The following is a 15,754-nucleotide window of genomic DNA, read 5'->3' on the forward strand; positions in this document are numbered from 1 at the left end:
CCACCTGGAACGGACTGCAAACATCCAGAGGATTGATCTCTGGAGTCCTCTGCGTCCAGCTGCAGCCATGACGTCACCCCTGGGCCGTTCAGTCCTTTCATGCTTCACTGTGTAGCTGCTGCCTCCGTGATGCTCATCACTGTCAGTGTTTCACCTCAGAGGAGCTCCTAGAAACACCCGTAACTCAGCTGCTCTGCAGAGGCAAACAAGGACCTGGCTTCATTTTTCACATTTCATAGCCGCTCTGCTCAGGAAACATGAAAAATTAGACGCTAAAGAGGCCAGTGGGAAGCATACAACTGATTAACTTTTGAAGTCAGCCCAATTCACACAGCTAGTCAACATCAGCCAACACAGAATTGGCTGTAACTCAGACACTTTTACAGATATTGAGCTGAAATTCGGTGTGGTTGTAACTGAGACTAATCCACACACATCCTCAGAGAGTGACACCTCATGGTAGCCCATGAGAGATTACAAATGACGTTATTTTCAAGGTTTGACTGAAAGGCAGCGAGCGACATGCATTCCTTTAAGGAACGCGAGGCCTTTAATTTTTTCCTGGAAACACATTCCTGATAATGTTTCATGTTAAATGTTTAACAGGACTCTGTCCAGTAAATGTCAGCTTGTTTCACTGTTTCCTGGTGCAGATCCTGTGTTGCCCCGAGGCCTGTCTGCCGTTTATGTAACTGTTTGCACGCCAGGCTTTGGAGAAGGAAGACCTTTTACAGCGAATTATGCTTCCAGCCTCATGAGTATCAGTTAATCCGTCACACCATCACACATGTGAGATTTCCTGACACGGCTGCATGAGATCAGCTCGGACTCATCATCACAACTCCACTTGGCCTTTTTACCAGCATCACATGCATCTTCTGCTGTCATTTCCAGCTTAAAACGAGCCGAACAGAAGCTAAAATCAGAGAAACATTAAAATCTGAAAGATTAGTAAAACAGTAGAAGCTACAATTAACAAAGTTGTGGCTACAAGCTAAAATTAGCATCAGAAGACAAAAGGGACAAGAACAGGAATAAAATAAATCTCAATGTTTTACTACAGTGAGTCTTTTTTTCAATAAAGTTAAATAATTCAAAAAGCATAAAAGTTACAAACTGCACACCATTCTTGATCATCTATGAGCTGTTAAAAGGAGTTTGATTATAAAGAACTCGTTTAAGAAACTGTAAACGGGGAACGACAGTGTGTACGGTTGGGTGACTGTGGTTCAACGGTTAGAGCAGCTTTTCTACCATGGAGGAGTTGGAGGTTCGATTCCTGGCAGCAGTCACATGTTGAAGTGTCCCTGATGTTACCTCTGATGGAGTTTAAAGCACTTATTAGACTCTGTGGAATGATTTATTCAGGTTAGAGACGCAGTAAAGTGCTGCGGTGTTGTAAAGAGCTCTGAGTGGCCTGGTTGGCTGTAAGTAGAGTCCATTAAGATGCATCTGTGTTTGTGCCCCACACAGCTGAGGGGACAGCAGTCTGGTCTTTGTGAAGACTGGACTCAGATACAGACTTTAGGCTGCTTCTTTTCTCAGGGACCTTCCTGTTAAAACCAACCAGTCCCAGTGCTGTGATCCAAGCTCCGCCCCCTCTGAGTCCTGCTCCAGGTTACACCTCGTACAGCTGATTATGTTGGGTTGATAACGGTCAGAACATCGCCACGTGTTTGAGTGATTTAAAACGAGTGGACAGGAAGAAGATGTTTTATTGTTCGGGAAACTAAAAGCTGAAGAGATTTCAAAATAAAACCATGTTTTTTTATGTACACATGGTTCTTTAATTATCTCTGAGCAGATTCTTAGAAAATCTGTTGTTTTTACTGAGTTTGCATCAACTTTAGTTAAGATTCTGGTTGTTTTAGGCTTCAGATGAACAAAGTGATTTCAGTCATTATTTAACCACAGTTTGATGCTAAAAAGGCACAAAGAAAGATTTCCTGTCAATTAGAGGCACAGCAGCCGACTGGCCCCCCACCAAAATCATTTAACTATAATTAACAACGTTTTATTATTTTTATTCTTCAGCTGTCATGTTTTTTATTCAATGCTTCGAAACTTGAGTTAAAAATTGTCTGTTTCTAGAAATATTTGGCTTCATAAAATCAGTCATTGTTTCCCTTTTTTTAAATTCTGATTTTAGGAATGGTAAAATGCTGTTCCAGTTTACAAACTGTTTTTGTTTTGAGAACTGATTTGTGACATGTTGCATTTATTTTGCACTTTGTGTTTTGACCCTCAGGGCCACCGTAGGACGCAGTTTGTCCTCCAGGCAGTCAGAAAAACAGTTCTTTCACTTCTAAAACAAGTACTTTGTTTGCATTCAAGTGAAATGAGTCAAAAATAAATAAACAGCTAGTTGTGAAAGTACCAACCTAATGTTAGATGAACTGTTTTTATATGATTCAAAATGGCTGAAATATCCCTTTAATGTTGTGAAATGATATCCTCTCAGGGATTTGTTTCAGCCCAGCAGAAATTCCCATCATGAGTCAAACATTTTTCCTTGTTTGACTTTTTGAAGCTTTTATTTTGATAGTCTTTTAAAGGGAAACCATTGAGTTCAGAGGCAACGTTTTTATCCAAACCTGTATTAAAACCAGTAAATGATGCAGAAACAGTTCAGCTGTTTGGGTTTAACATGGTGGCCATGACTTTTTATTCTCACCCCCCGCTGGAAGGTGAAAGGTGGGCAATAATGTTTCTGCGTTTGTTTTTGTCTCTTTGTTGGCAGCGTGTCCAAACTGACCGGACTGCTTACAGCGTCACAAAAAGATGATCTTAGTCTGAAACTCAGGAACAAAAGAAGCCTTAAACGACGTGCAGCTGAGCTTTGTGGCAGAAAATGTAAAACAAATGATCAAATTTGTGTTCAGGAAACAAAACCAGTGTCTGCCTCTGTGATATTTACAGATAAGACTTTTAGTTTTTGTAACTTTTTAGTTTTTAGCTTCTGTTTGCTGGTCTGAACTTGTAGTTGTTGTTTTTTTAGCTTCTGTTCTGATCATCAGGCTTCTTTTTTATGCATTCATCCAAATTAACTGAAAATATATATTTTATGTTAACAGATGAGCTAAAAAAGAGTAATTTAACACCTGAAGCCTCGTGGATGTGAGAGAATACTGATGTTGCCAAAAGCTGAAAGTTTCTTGTGAATCTTCAGGCTCCAGATAATAAAACTGAAGTCATTGATTGTCTCCGGTTATCTTCTTCCATTTGTGCGATGTCCTGGTGAGAGCGGACCTGACGGGTAAGAAAGACAAGGAAACATCTGTTAATAAAGTTCGACTCGCATGCGGCGAGTGAAAATGAAGTTTTAATGATCTCCCTGAGCGTGATGGATCTCCGGTGTTAGCGTGGTGGATTAAGCGTGATGAGGTGAGACGTTCAGTCGGTCAGAGTTGGTGGGAGATGAATTGAATTTCCCTCCATCTCCATCATGACTTGTACCTGACGTTATGTCTTTAATGGGTCTCAGACGCTCCGAAGGGTCATTTAAACAAAGCTGCCGAGCAGCGACTGTGACTCAGAGCTGATGTGTCATCCTCATCCTTTTTGTTAGTTCATTATCTGACTGCTGTCACAGTTTTTACATTTCATACCAAATTCATTGTAAAGTACAGATCAGTGCATTCTTGGCCTTCATTAGGCCTAAAGAGACAACAGGATTGGTATATTTTTATGAACAAAGCTATAATGAGTAAACTTCTCCTCTTTGTGTATTTTTTACACTGTCCTGGAATGAGTTGTGGTTCTCCAGTTGGCTCCTTTATCCTGAACTTGGTAGATCAGCTTTCTCTTATTTTGCACCTTAGTCATGAAATAACAAACTAAATCTGTGTTTTTGTCTCTTTGAGGGAAATCAAAGCTCTGATAAAGTCTGATAAAGTCTCCTGGAACTGATTCTATTTTTGTAGTTTTCAGCGTGTAACTTTGTAATGTTGTGCCACCCTGACCGGGTCTCCTTTATAAAAATAAATGTTGATTTCAGAGGAATTCCTGGTTAAATGAAGAAAAAAATCAAACTTGGGCAGAAGAAGAGGAGGTGGTTGAACTTTGCTCCTCTGGTCCAGCTGATGTTCTTCCACATCTTTAAATCGGAGATGTTGTTCCTGCCTTGCACCATGTTCACACATTTCTCCTTTTCTTGTCATATTCCATATGTTTTTGTCTGCATTGTGAAAAGATTGGTTTAGTTCTGTTGAAGGATTGTTTTTACTCTCTGGATCCGCTCCCTTTAGATCAAAAATGTGCAAATAAAAAACACGTGAAGCATCTCCGTTTGACACTTTGTTTTAATTTAGAATCTGTTGATTTCGGTTCCACCTTCAGTTTGTTTTAGCTCATCGGGTCAAGTGTAACAAAAAGAGATGAAGTAGTAATCTAAGACAGAACTTTGTATTTTATAATATCTTGTGTTGGGAGATTTTGGTGGTTGAGGATGTAACATGCATATTTTTTTGCATATTTCATTTGTTTTGTCTTTTTCAGCCGTTTTCCGTTTCATGTTCTCTGATTTTAATTTCTGTCCTTTGAATGTGTTTTAATCCTGAGCTCTTTCACCTCTCCATCCACAGTTGTGCACATGAATTTCAGCTTTTGTTCCAGTGTTTGCATAACGAGCAGCTTTGTCACCACTAACATCAGTGCAGCGTGCTGCGAGAGAGAATGGGATGTGCATGACTCGCTCTGATAGCAAATGTTGCATTTTGGTCTTCCCTTTTCTTCTTTTGTTTTAAATTTAATTTAGTTTTTTTTTTGTGTGTGTGTACGTAACAAACTGTGTCTGTTCTTCTTTTTCATTTGTAACCTGAATGAAACAAAAGGGGGACAAGCAGGTTCATTCTATGTGCATGTGCTTTCCCTCTAGACTCTGGCTGCCCTAACGAGAAATTCGATAAATCTGCTTCCAAACCATCTTGCACAAGCTTTGCATGTCCACTCTGGTCCTGAGGAAATTAACAAGCGAATAGAGAGTGCCATCGACTTACGGAGTGGCGATAAGTTGAGAAGAGAGCATATCAAGCCTTTCTCACTGATGTTTAAAGACTCCAGCCTGGAAGAGAAGGTAGCTGGGGTTTTAGACAGATAACTGTTGATTTTTCCTTTCTCTCTCCCTCCTCATATCTATTTGAACAATTTCCAGAAGCAAATCAATGACAGACATTTTTTGTTCCTTCATGAGTAAGCTAAAGGCACTTAGGATGTCCACTTTTTTGATTGCAGAGCAAAAAAAAGTGCCTTCAGACATTTTTCCACGAGTCCCAGTAAAATTCGACTCAAATCCTTCATCTGAGGATGGCTGTGAAAGTTCGTCTGCAGGATACGGAGTCTGAAGTGTGCCACTTTAAATATTTACTCTAATTTATCCACTTAAGCTCTAAACAAACCTTAATTAAATTAAAGTCGATGGAATTGGCTTGTCAGTAAATAATCATCTTATTGCAAAACTATCAAACATTTAGATTTAAAAACCTAATTAAACACTTATTAAGACTAACCACAGGCAGAAGTTCATAAACTAAATAAATAAATATGGGTTTAATTTTAAAATATGGACTTACTGTTAGGCTCCTCCCACCCAGAGGAGGAAGCTGCCAGTTACCACGGCAACAGTAGAAGTCGACTTACATCTCGAGTTGAGGTTCAGATATTTTGTAAATGTTTGCAGTTGTTGTTTGGCTAAAGTTTGAATTAATAACAAAACAGGAAATCTGTCCCTGGATCCAAACGGACCGGATTTCTGTACTCAGTAATAATTAAAATGTAATTTTAGCTTCAAAAACAGAAGTTTATTCCAACTGTGTTAATATGTGAAGTCTGTAGGTGTGAAGAAATTAGGTTTAACTTTGGTATAACTAATATTAATGAAGTCTCCCAGAGTTCAGCTGGATCAGCCTTACTGTCAGGTTTGAGATATTATTCCAGAACATCCTGATAATTAAGCAGCATGTTTACCACCGAGCCTTCGTGGTTCGAGGTTCCTGTCGGCTCTGATTGGCTGTTTTGAGTTAACCTTTATGAATCTTTAGAATGGTTACAGCAGAAAGAAGTGGCTTTAAAGGATCCAAGTCTTTGCAACTACAGACAGTAACCAGACAGAGACGAGTCGAAGCTGCTGACGGATGAACACGCCTCGCTTCCAGAACCGACTCTGCTTCGTCTGGACTTCCGTCCAACTGTGTGGTTCTGGGGTTCTGCTCGTTAACGGCAGCTCTCCTCTAACGAGCAGAACTTTGCTTCGGTGCCAGGAACCAATTCAGAGGCCGGATTTAGGCTCCAAAAATCTGTTTATTAAAGTTGTTTTTATTGAGGTGGTTTAGTTTTTTCTGTTTAGGGTTCAATCTTTATCTCACTGGGCTGCGACTGTCAGTGACAAAAATGTGAGAAAAAAATTAAATTTGCATTTAAAATCTCTCTGATTTCCTATTTATGACATATTCTCGTCTGTAAGCAGCTATAAATGAGTTATGTCCTGCATCTGTTTGTCTCTGATGGACACAGCTCAGTGACAAACAAGCTTTTAGGCTGAAATAAGTCCTCCTAAAGTCAATTTAGAAGTTACAACACCTTTTTAAAAATTATCATAATATAAATTTGTTTAAATTACATAATAAACATTAAAACGGCAGCGGCGGCTCACTTTAGACTCCATATTTAAAACGCCTCAGATCGACTGAATTTTACTGATTAGTGCAAATATTATACATAATAAACAGAGTTAACTATGACTCGTGTTTAATCAAGAAATAAAAACCTCATTTTTTGTTTTGTTTTGCTTATTTGTTTGGTTTAAAACGCAGAGCCCCCTTCAGTTTACTCATGACGACAGTCCGTCCCACCGACCTCCTTTTAGTTTCAGTTTTGTAATTAAAAAAAAGTTGACCAACTCAACTTTTTAAAATCCTTTTTATTTAATTCTGTTCTTGTTTTTGTTCATTGGAACACACTGCATTTCCTAAAGAAAAAACAAACGAAACACACATCTTTTATTTTGATGTTTTTTTGTGAGATAATTTGATTTAATATTATCAGACTTTAACTTTAAAGAGTTTTCTGTAATTAATGGAAGTGTTTGCTGAGGCTGGAGTGCAGCGAAAAGAGATGAGCAGTCATTTCTAAATTTTAAATAATAAAACTTGGAGCCCATCATTAACAGACAACATTACTACAGAGTAATTAAGAAAAATAACTTTAAACAGTTGGTTTAAGGATTGATGCAACCTTTGATCCACTATAAAAAGATTTATTTACATCTCCAGTCTCTGACCTTGACAAAGTTACGTAGACAACAGGTTTCCATAGCAACATACGAGCAGAAATAGCCTACACCATCTAATTAATTAATTAATTAACTGATGCTGTTATGGTAATTTTCCTATGATAATGAGATTAAAGTCACAACCATGACTTAATTAACTCATAGTTTCAAGAATGTGTTTCAGTGTTCTCTTTCTTTGCTGAATGCAGTGGAACCTGTAGATATTTAGTTTGATTTACGGCCTCTTTTTGTTCCACGACTAAAGCTCATTTTTCATCTTTAAGTTGCCCGTCACACTGATCCTCCCCCCTTCCATACTTGTGTTTCCCAAACCCCAGTTTATTTATTATTTATCCTTCTTCTTTACCTTTAAACCTCCTTGGTAAATGTGCAGTGATCTGGTGTGGGCCTCCCTCATTTTTAAAAATTTTTCCTTTTTTGCCAAAGTTGTGACCAAAGTTGAAGCGTCCTCTTGCTAATTTCCCAGCACCCTTTGAGAAAGAGACAGTGAGGTCGGGGCAGCGGGTGTCACCGGGGTGGAAACGTTGAAACTGGTCTCAGTTTCAAGACTCACTGTTTGTCGAGAGTCAGACTTTGGCACACGGCTCCCAGATACCAGCCGAATTAGCTTAGCTTAGCTTAGCTCAGCTTAGCTTTAGCTTTTTTTCTTCTTTTATAAAAAATCTGTAAAATTAGACAGATACTAGTCTTAATACCTGACCCCTAAAAACTAAATAAGCAGTTTGCAGAAGACATGAACACAAACATGTAGCCTTCCCAGCTTTTTAACCCAAATAAATATTTGTATTTATGTAAAAATTGAGTAACTACAGTAAAGTATTAAACATCTTATGGTGATGCATTTGTGCAAAATACAGTTTAACTCAAACATTGGAGGGACAGCATCAAAATGATCCTTATTTATTAAACTGGACCTGAAAACAAATGGGGCAAAAAAGAAAAAAAACATCCAACATTTTTCCAATTTTATTTTTAGTCTTTTGAAGTTTAGCTTCACTTCTTATTTTGTCTCAGCACTCTCTGTTGGTGTCTCAGCTACCATCTAGCTAAATGCTAACAGCTAGCGTTGTGCTTGTCGGCTTCTGCACCTTCCCCAGGACCCCACAGCTAACCCACCAGCTCCTGTCTCTCTCTAACGCTTGTGGTTGACCCGTCGCATGCGTCTGTGGCAGTGCATCCGTGTGTTTCGTGCATTTTGACGTGTTTAGTCCTCACTGTTTGTCTGAAATCTTCCCCTCACCTCCTCTCCCTCCTCCTTTCTTTTCTTTGTTGTCTTCTTCCTGTCGCTGCGCAGTACTCACAGATGAGAGACGAGGTGTTCAAGTCCAACCTGGTGTGCGCCTTCATTGTGCTCATCTTCATCACCGCCATTCAAAGCCTGCTTCCCTCTGCCAGGTAAGGGGAATCATGTGACCTTCATGGGCACAAAGGTGACTCCTGCAGCACTCAACCTTTTAATTCATGCTTTGCTGTATTTCATCCACATTTTAGCCACTGAGTACTCAGCATTGTTCGCAAAGTCACTCTTATTGTTTTCATTAAATCCTTCCCACAGGATTACGACTCCACTACGTTCTCCACACCTTCATCATCTGTTGCAGGGGTGGACAACCCTGGTCCTCAGGGCCACCATCCTGCAGGTTTTCCTTGTTTCCTGCTCCAACACACCTGATTCAGAGGTTAAATTACCTCTTCATGCTCTGCAGAAGCCTGTTAATCACCCATTGATTGAAACCAGGTGTGTTGGAGCAGAGGAACAATTAAAACCTGCAGGATGGTGGCCCTGAGGACCAGGATTGCTCTCCCTGATCTATTGTAATGTGGTTAGACGGGGGTAAATTTTAAAGCCTGCTGTTCTTACTTGACAGATGTTTTGTTCACATCCCAAAGAAGCTCTCCTGCACCCTCACCAACCTCCATCCCTCAGCATCATGACCCCGCCACACCCAGTCTGTGCCAGAATGTTTACATGAGTTTATCATGATCTGAGGAATTTTCCTTAAAACCACAGAAACATTTCAGAAGCCTTTAATAAGACCAGCTGGAAATAAATATCATCAACATGTTGCTTTTTCACTATAGATTAGACCTGATGTCTGTTTCCCCACATCAGTTTAAAGTTTCCTAATTTTCTGCTTGTTTTTATTTATCTCTACAAGTTTGTGACGGGTTACAAAAAAGAACAACTTTTAAACGGTTTTTAAACTGAAATTGCCATTGATTGTTTTTTGCTTTTGTCTTATTTTGTTTTATGCAGAATGGTAACCATGGTGATCCAGTTTTCAGTCCTCATCGTCCTCCACTCCTGCCTGGTTCTGGTCACAACGGCGGAGGACTACAAGTGTCTGCCTCTGGTTCTGAGGAAGGCTTGCTGCTGGATCAATGAGACCTATGCAGCACGAAACGTCATTATCTTTGTCTCCATACTTATTAACTTCCTGGCAGCGATGATCAACATAGTGAGTGTGTGTTTGTTATTTGTTCAGTGTAACACAGGTGTGCACTAATTACTTCATATTTCTGGTAAAATAAACACCAAACTTGACTTTTTGACAAACCAGAGTTTTATCGCCTCCTAAAGCACTGGGGTGTAAACTTTCACAGTTGTATGAAATATATGTGTGTTGGATGCCATGCAGAGATGTTTAATTGCACATTTATTTATTGTTAATAATATTATGAAATAAAATGATCTGAGGGTGGAACAGAGGTTTGCAGAGGTGATTCTGTGGTCAGGAGGTCAAGGTTCAAATCCCCAGAATGACCCAAACTGTGGGGAAGATGAGGCACTGCTTGCCCCACTGTGGGCCCTCGAGCAAGGCCCTGAACCTCCAGCTCCTCCACATGTGTGTGTGCTCACAGGTGCAATGGGTAAAATGCACATTGTGGATTAAAAGAGTGTGATCAAATAATTTTTTATTTGTAAAAAGCTGGAAGTTGACACAAACCGTGGTGGTTAAAAAACCCAAAGTGTGACTTTTTGGAGAATAAACCAGTTTTCTCTGAAAAGGAAATAAATTATGTTTTAGTATATTTTTACTTTAATGCATTTTTGTATTAAAATACACAATATAACTACTGCATTAAAAACATATTCTGGCCATTTTGAAGTAGGCTTCTGTAAAAAATGTTATAACTTTCTGGTTGTAAGTCACTTTTTGAACCCTCATTTTTTGAGAAATAGAGTTTATATCTGACAGGATAACTGCTAATCTGAACATAGCCAAGACCAAAGTGGTTTGTTGCCTCTTCATTTAAATGCTGTTTTTAGACCTTTTTTGAGTCCACTGGGACCGTATTGCTAAGCTAACTGTGGCTCGTCCAAATAGCATCGGGTGCAGAGTGGGTTTCTGTTTTCTAAAACAACTCTATTCTAGTTTCAAAGTGCCAGCTTTTCTAGCAGAAATATAATAAAAACCTGCTTTTATTGACTCTGTTTGAGAGGAACCACAGAAGTCTTTGTAAATAACTGTAGTAAGAAATTACCAGTGGTGTAAATATGAAACAGCTTTTCATGAAACTCCAGTTTGGTCTTGGCTGCTGAGAAAATCTGGTAACATCTTAAAAAGCGTTTGGGTTAGTTTTCTGCTGATTCTGCATGAGTTAACCACCAATAATCAACTCTGTCGGTCTCTCCCAGCTGTGGTGCGACTTCGATAAGTCCAACACCTTCAGGAACCAGACGTACAACGAGTCCGTCTCCATCCCAGACATCTGCTTCTACCCAGAGGTACCGACTAAATGAGGTGTCGGAGATTTGCAGTCAGGTCCATCTGTTGTGTTTTTTCACTTCTGCGACAGTGGCAAAGTGATGAATTAAACATCCTCGACAGCTGCTCGCGCCCAGAGGGAGGTCTCGCCTCGGACACTGGCGACTCATGGAGCCGTCAGAGAGTCACGTGGAAAATATCCATTATGGGATTTTGTTCACACAATACGCAGCTGATTGATGGAGTCAATAAGGCCGACGCATTTTTAGAGCTCCGAGCTTAGGTTGAGCCATGTATTGTTGCATGTATACATCAAACTTATTTCCTCCTGAGGCTCAGAAAAGCCTCTGTGTGCAAATAGGAGCTGTTTTTAGATGCATACAGGAGAGCTGGTCATTTTTTAGCTGCTTTTTATCCAGAGAAACAAAACCAGAAGCCACGGCACGGTGGACTGTCATTTATTAGATTTAATGCTGCTTAAGTGGTTTCTGCAAAATCTTTACAAATAACTGTCAGTTTATTTTATTAGTGTTTAACTTGTGTGGCTGGAGGGGATTCAGTTGTCCTGAGAGTTATTTTGGTTTGAAAAGCCTGTGTCACAAACTGGAGCGTTGGGTTCTGACACTTAAGATGTGCCTGAGGAAAAGAAGAGAATTATAACTAATTATTTATTCAAATCTGCTCTTTGTTATTCAACTGCTAGATTAAATCCTCCACTCAAAATACGAACAATTAATGAATATTTAGATTACCTTCATGGTTCCAAAGTAAGAAGAACGTTTTGTGGTCCCTGCTGAAAGTCTCACCTGAACAGTTTTGGTGTTTTGCAGATATTTAGTCTAAAGTTAAAACAGTTTGTTTAAGCTGCTCATGTATCTGATTTTAACCACAGGTTTCTATATTTCCCAGTATTTTGTATTCACAGGAGTGCTGGCGATGGTCACGTGCGCCGTGTTCCTGCGGCTGAACTCGGTGCTGAAGCTGGCCGTGCTGCTGGTGATGATCGCCATCTACTCGCTGCTGACCGAGGCCTTCTACACCTCGCTGTTTGTCCGCTACGACACCGTCCACCACAACACCGAGTGAGTCCGCGCCCGAACCCTGACCCAGCTGGGTTATTTGCTTTTTATCACTGATTACGTCTTTTTATCCACTCATTATGAGTGAATTTCTTATTAATTTGTGGCTTTTAATGATTTATTTGAACTTTTTTCTTCTAGGGTTTAATTATTACACTGCATACAGCTTCAATGAATTTCAAAACCAAGTCTGAATTTATTCTGGATAAACTACAGAGTCAGAATTATACATACAGGCTGAATACTTTCATATTTGGTTAAATGTCTCTCAGCGAGTGTCTCCTGGACCTCAGGCTGTTTGTCTCCATCAGAAAGCTTCTGGCAGAATTCTGGCTGATATTTGACGACTCTTCTTGTCAGAATTGGTAAAATTAAATTAAACTGGTTGGTTTTCTGGATTGGACTCGGCTTTTAATCAGAGTCCACAAATTTTCTGTCAAGTTGAGGTCAGTGTTTTGAGAAGACCATTCCAGAAGCTTAATGTCAGCCTGATTCATCCAATCAGAACCCAGTTCTGAGGATTTATCCAATCAGGAACCAGTTCTGAGGATTTATCCAATCAGGAACCAGTTTTAATGATTTATCCAATCAGGAACCAGTTCTGAGGATTTATCCAATCAGGAACCAGTTCTGAGGATTTGTTTTGAGGACCTGTAAAAAGGACCAGAGCAGACCTGGTAATAATATAAAAACAGAGCAGCTGCTGGATTTAAAGCTTCCCATCTGATGGGACTCAGAATAATATGTTTTTGAAGCCTTCCTGAGAAGTTAGATTAAAAGTCAACATTAAAATAAATCTGGTTTCATTTCAGCTGAAGGTTTAGTCGTGTTTTTTTCTTCATATCTATAAAAACGACACTGTTTATTTACAGCTTTGTTCTCTTCTGTTTTAATAAATCAGACAGAATTGCAGGTTAGCTCGAGGTTACGGTTAATTTTCTACATGAACTTGATATCATGATGGTTTTCATGCTCCACGAAGGAGACTCTTTGTTTATTTGTTCTCAGATTATGGTTATGTTCTTGTCTGCCATCATCGCATCAAACAATCCTGCCATAAAACCATCGTGTGGAAAGAAATGATCTTCCTTTTTTCCCCGGTGACAAAGAGAGTTCAGCTCTCTGAGGCGCCTGGAGCCGCAGCTTCCTCCTCATCTCTGCACCGTTAATCCTCTGAGCCTCCGAATCAGGGGGTGGATTCTTTTACATTTCTGCTGCCGTTTCATTTCAGAAACATTTCTTCTCCTTCCTTCTCTAAGATCTCAAACTTCCTGTGACCTGGTGCTCCTTACAGGTCACATTCTCAGAGATCACCTGTTAACATTTAACATTTCGCTGTTTTAGACTAAAGATGTTCTTTTCTGACTCAAAGATTTGTTATTTTTCTCCACGGTCGCTCCTCATCCTTTACATATCCTGGATGGAAGATCAAATCCAAGTAAAATATGATGCAAACTGCTGCCTTCTTTAGATAAACAACTCTTTAGTCATTTATAATTCATCATAAATCTGTTTGTGTTGTATTTATAGAACCGTGGAATGAGGATTCAGCATCCGGAAAACACTTTTAATAAACGGAAATATTCTCATTTCTGAGCAGCTGATCAATCTGCCTTTTTTTGTTTTACATAAAAAGTGAACTAAACAAAGAAAAACCAACAGACATGTCATCTCCTCTCGTCTGAACAGAAACTTCCTGGGAACCAAAGAGACGTCGCTGCTCCTGATGGCCATGTTTCTCCTCGCCGTCTTTTACCACGGTCAGCAGGTAAGACGCTTACTGTGTTTCAGCAGAGGAGGATTTAGTCTCTTTGGGGCCCGGGGTAAAACCCAGCCAGGAGACCCTCCTCTTCCTTTCCCAGGACCTGCTGGTAGTTTGTTGTCTTTTCAGCAGGAAGTTCTTCACCTGCTGGTATAAATAAGGGACTGAAACTGATGATGGGATTTTTGTTGTTTGTAGCTGGAGATGAAGACCTAAGATGTCCATGATGTGAACTTTTTAATGCAAAATGGAGTTTCTTGTAAAATGCTGTGAACCTGGTGATTTGTGGCTGTGATCGAATGGATCTGAGTTTTTCTGAACTCGTTGTTCATGCGAATGAGACAGGTGTGTTTTATTTCTGCAGCTTGTGTGTCTGTGTGACGCTGACGTGTGTGAGTTACTTAAACGGCAGCAAAACACACGACAACAACTGAAATATGTCCTTATTTAGATAATACACCTTGTCAGGACCACATATTTCTTATATCAACCCAATTCAAGATGGCTGCCACAGCAAAATGACCTTAAAAACATTAAAATGTCTAAAACTCTGTCACCTTTACAGATAATGACCTACAGTTTGGTGTGGTAGTAACTGAGGATGATCCCCAACACACAATCTGAGCACTAACAGACAGCACAACAGCTTACTGTTTGGAGTCTGTTAGCAAAATATCTCATGAACCACTGGATGGATTTTAATGAAATAATCACTGAAGGAACGTCTATAACTGATTCACTTTTGGAGCCAAGCCAATTCAAGATGGCTGCCTTTTTTTATAATCTGATTTTAAAGCTCTGGCATGGAAGATGGCGGGTGATATGCAATGATATGCATATGTGATATTGATCATTTTTCCTTTTTTAATTTCTCTTTTTATAAAAAATACAAATAGATTTTTCCGAAACAAGCTTGTAATCAAGCAGAACTCTCTAAACAAATCTGACGAGTCCAATAAAACCAATCATTACCGTTATTACCTTTTAAATGCAGGTTTATTGACAAAACAAAAAGACTAAAGACCCAAACATGATATCCTTTAACTGAAGGGATGGGAAATAAAAGGTATATTAAAAGAAAATAAGAAGTTTAACTGAGATAATTAAACTTCATTTTAGGAAAGGTTCAAAGAACCAAAACAACTGATAGATGAATTAATTCCTTGTTTTTAGCAAAGTAAACAGCAGAAAATTAGTTAAAATGTTCTACGGACTGCATTTCTTCCAAACAAAACAATTAATTTATTATCATTAACTCTAAACATTTAAAATTTGATACAAAAATGAGTCACAGGAACATTAGTTTTTCAGTGTCAGAATCAGAAAACTTCCTGTTCAGCAACTTTAAAGCTGAATGTTTTACTTTAAGGCCGACAGAAGCGATTACCCAGATTAAAGATGGTAAACTTGACGGATGAGTCCTTCCAGTTCAGTTTGTTTCCTGCAGGACTTCCTGCGTCTGAATGAAACTCGGTCAGAATTCAGCTTCAGACGAACATGTCGTCCCGTTTCGCTCTTTGATTAAACGGGAGAGAAAGAAAACCTTCATCACGGCAGAAATGAACAGATTTACTCAACCGTTAAATTAAAAGAAGTATAAAGTCGTCTGGCATACTGTTTAATTAAAAGTTTTGATGTCATATTATTGATGTTTTAATCATTTCTCTGCTCCTGTTTTTCCCGGGGAAGATGGACAGAAATCTTTTACTAACAGGCTTCGTTCCGCACAGGTTCTCATCCTGAATGATCTGATGTTCTGCTGCAGGAACCGTTCTGGGTCTGATGTTCTGGTGCAGGAAACGTTCTGAGTCTGATGTTCTGCTGCAGGAAACGTTCTGGGTCCGATGTTTCTGCTGCAGGAACCGTTCTGGGTCTGATGTTCTGCTGCAGGAACCGTTCTGGGTCTGATGTTCTG

General features: G+C 39.4%; 1 protein-coding gene across 3 annotated transcripts in view; it reads left to right on the forward strand.

The window, feature by feature from the left end:
* The window catches only part of adcy8 (adenylate cyclase 8 (brain)), an 87,117-nt gene that overhangs the window by 35,770 nt on the left and 35,593 nt on the right, over positions 1–15,754 (forward strand). For 2 of the 3 annotated variants that reach the window (XM_017433578.2, XM_025009937.2), the window contains exons 8-13: positions 4,877–5,074; positions 8,583–8,683; positions 9,546–9,747; positions 10,929–11,018; positions 11,908–12,080; positions 13,767–13,845. In XM_017433578.2, coding sequence (XP_017289067.1) covers positions 4,877–5,074; positions 8,583–8,683; positions 9,546–9,747; positions 10,929–11,018; positions 11,908–12,080; positions 13,767–13,845 — 843 coding nt within the window. The remainder of the gene's footprint in view (positions 1–4,876; positions 5,075–8,582; positions 8,684–9,545; positions 9,748–10,928; positions 11,019–11,907; positions 12,081–13,766; positions 13,846–15,754) is intronic. The other variant, XM_017433579.2, reaches the window with a different exon arrangement.

Source organism: Kryptolebias marmoratus, linkage group LG20 (genome assembly GCF_001649575.2).
Source record: "Kryptolebias marmoratus isolate JLee-2015 linkage group LG20, ASM164957v2, whole genome shotgun sequence".
In the NCBI taxonomy this organism is placed as follows: Eukaryota; Metazoa; Chordata; class Actinopteri; order Cyprinodontiformes; family Rivulidae; genus Kryptolebias; species Kryptolebias marmoratus.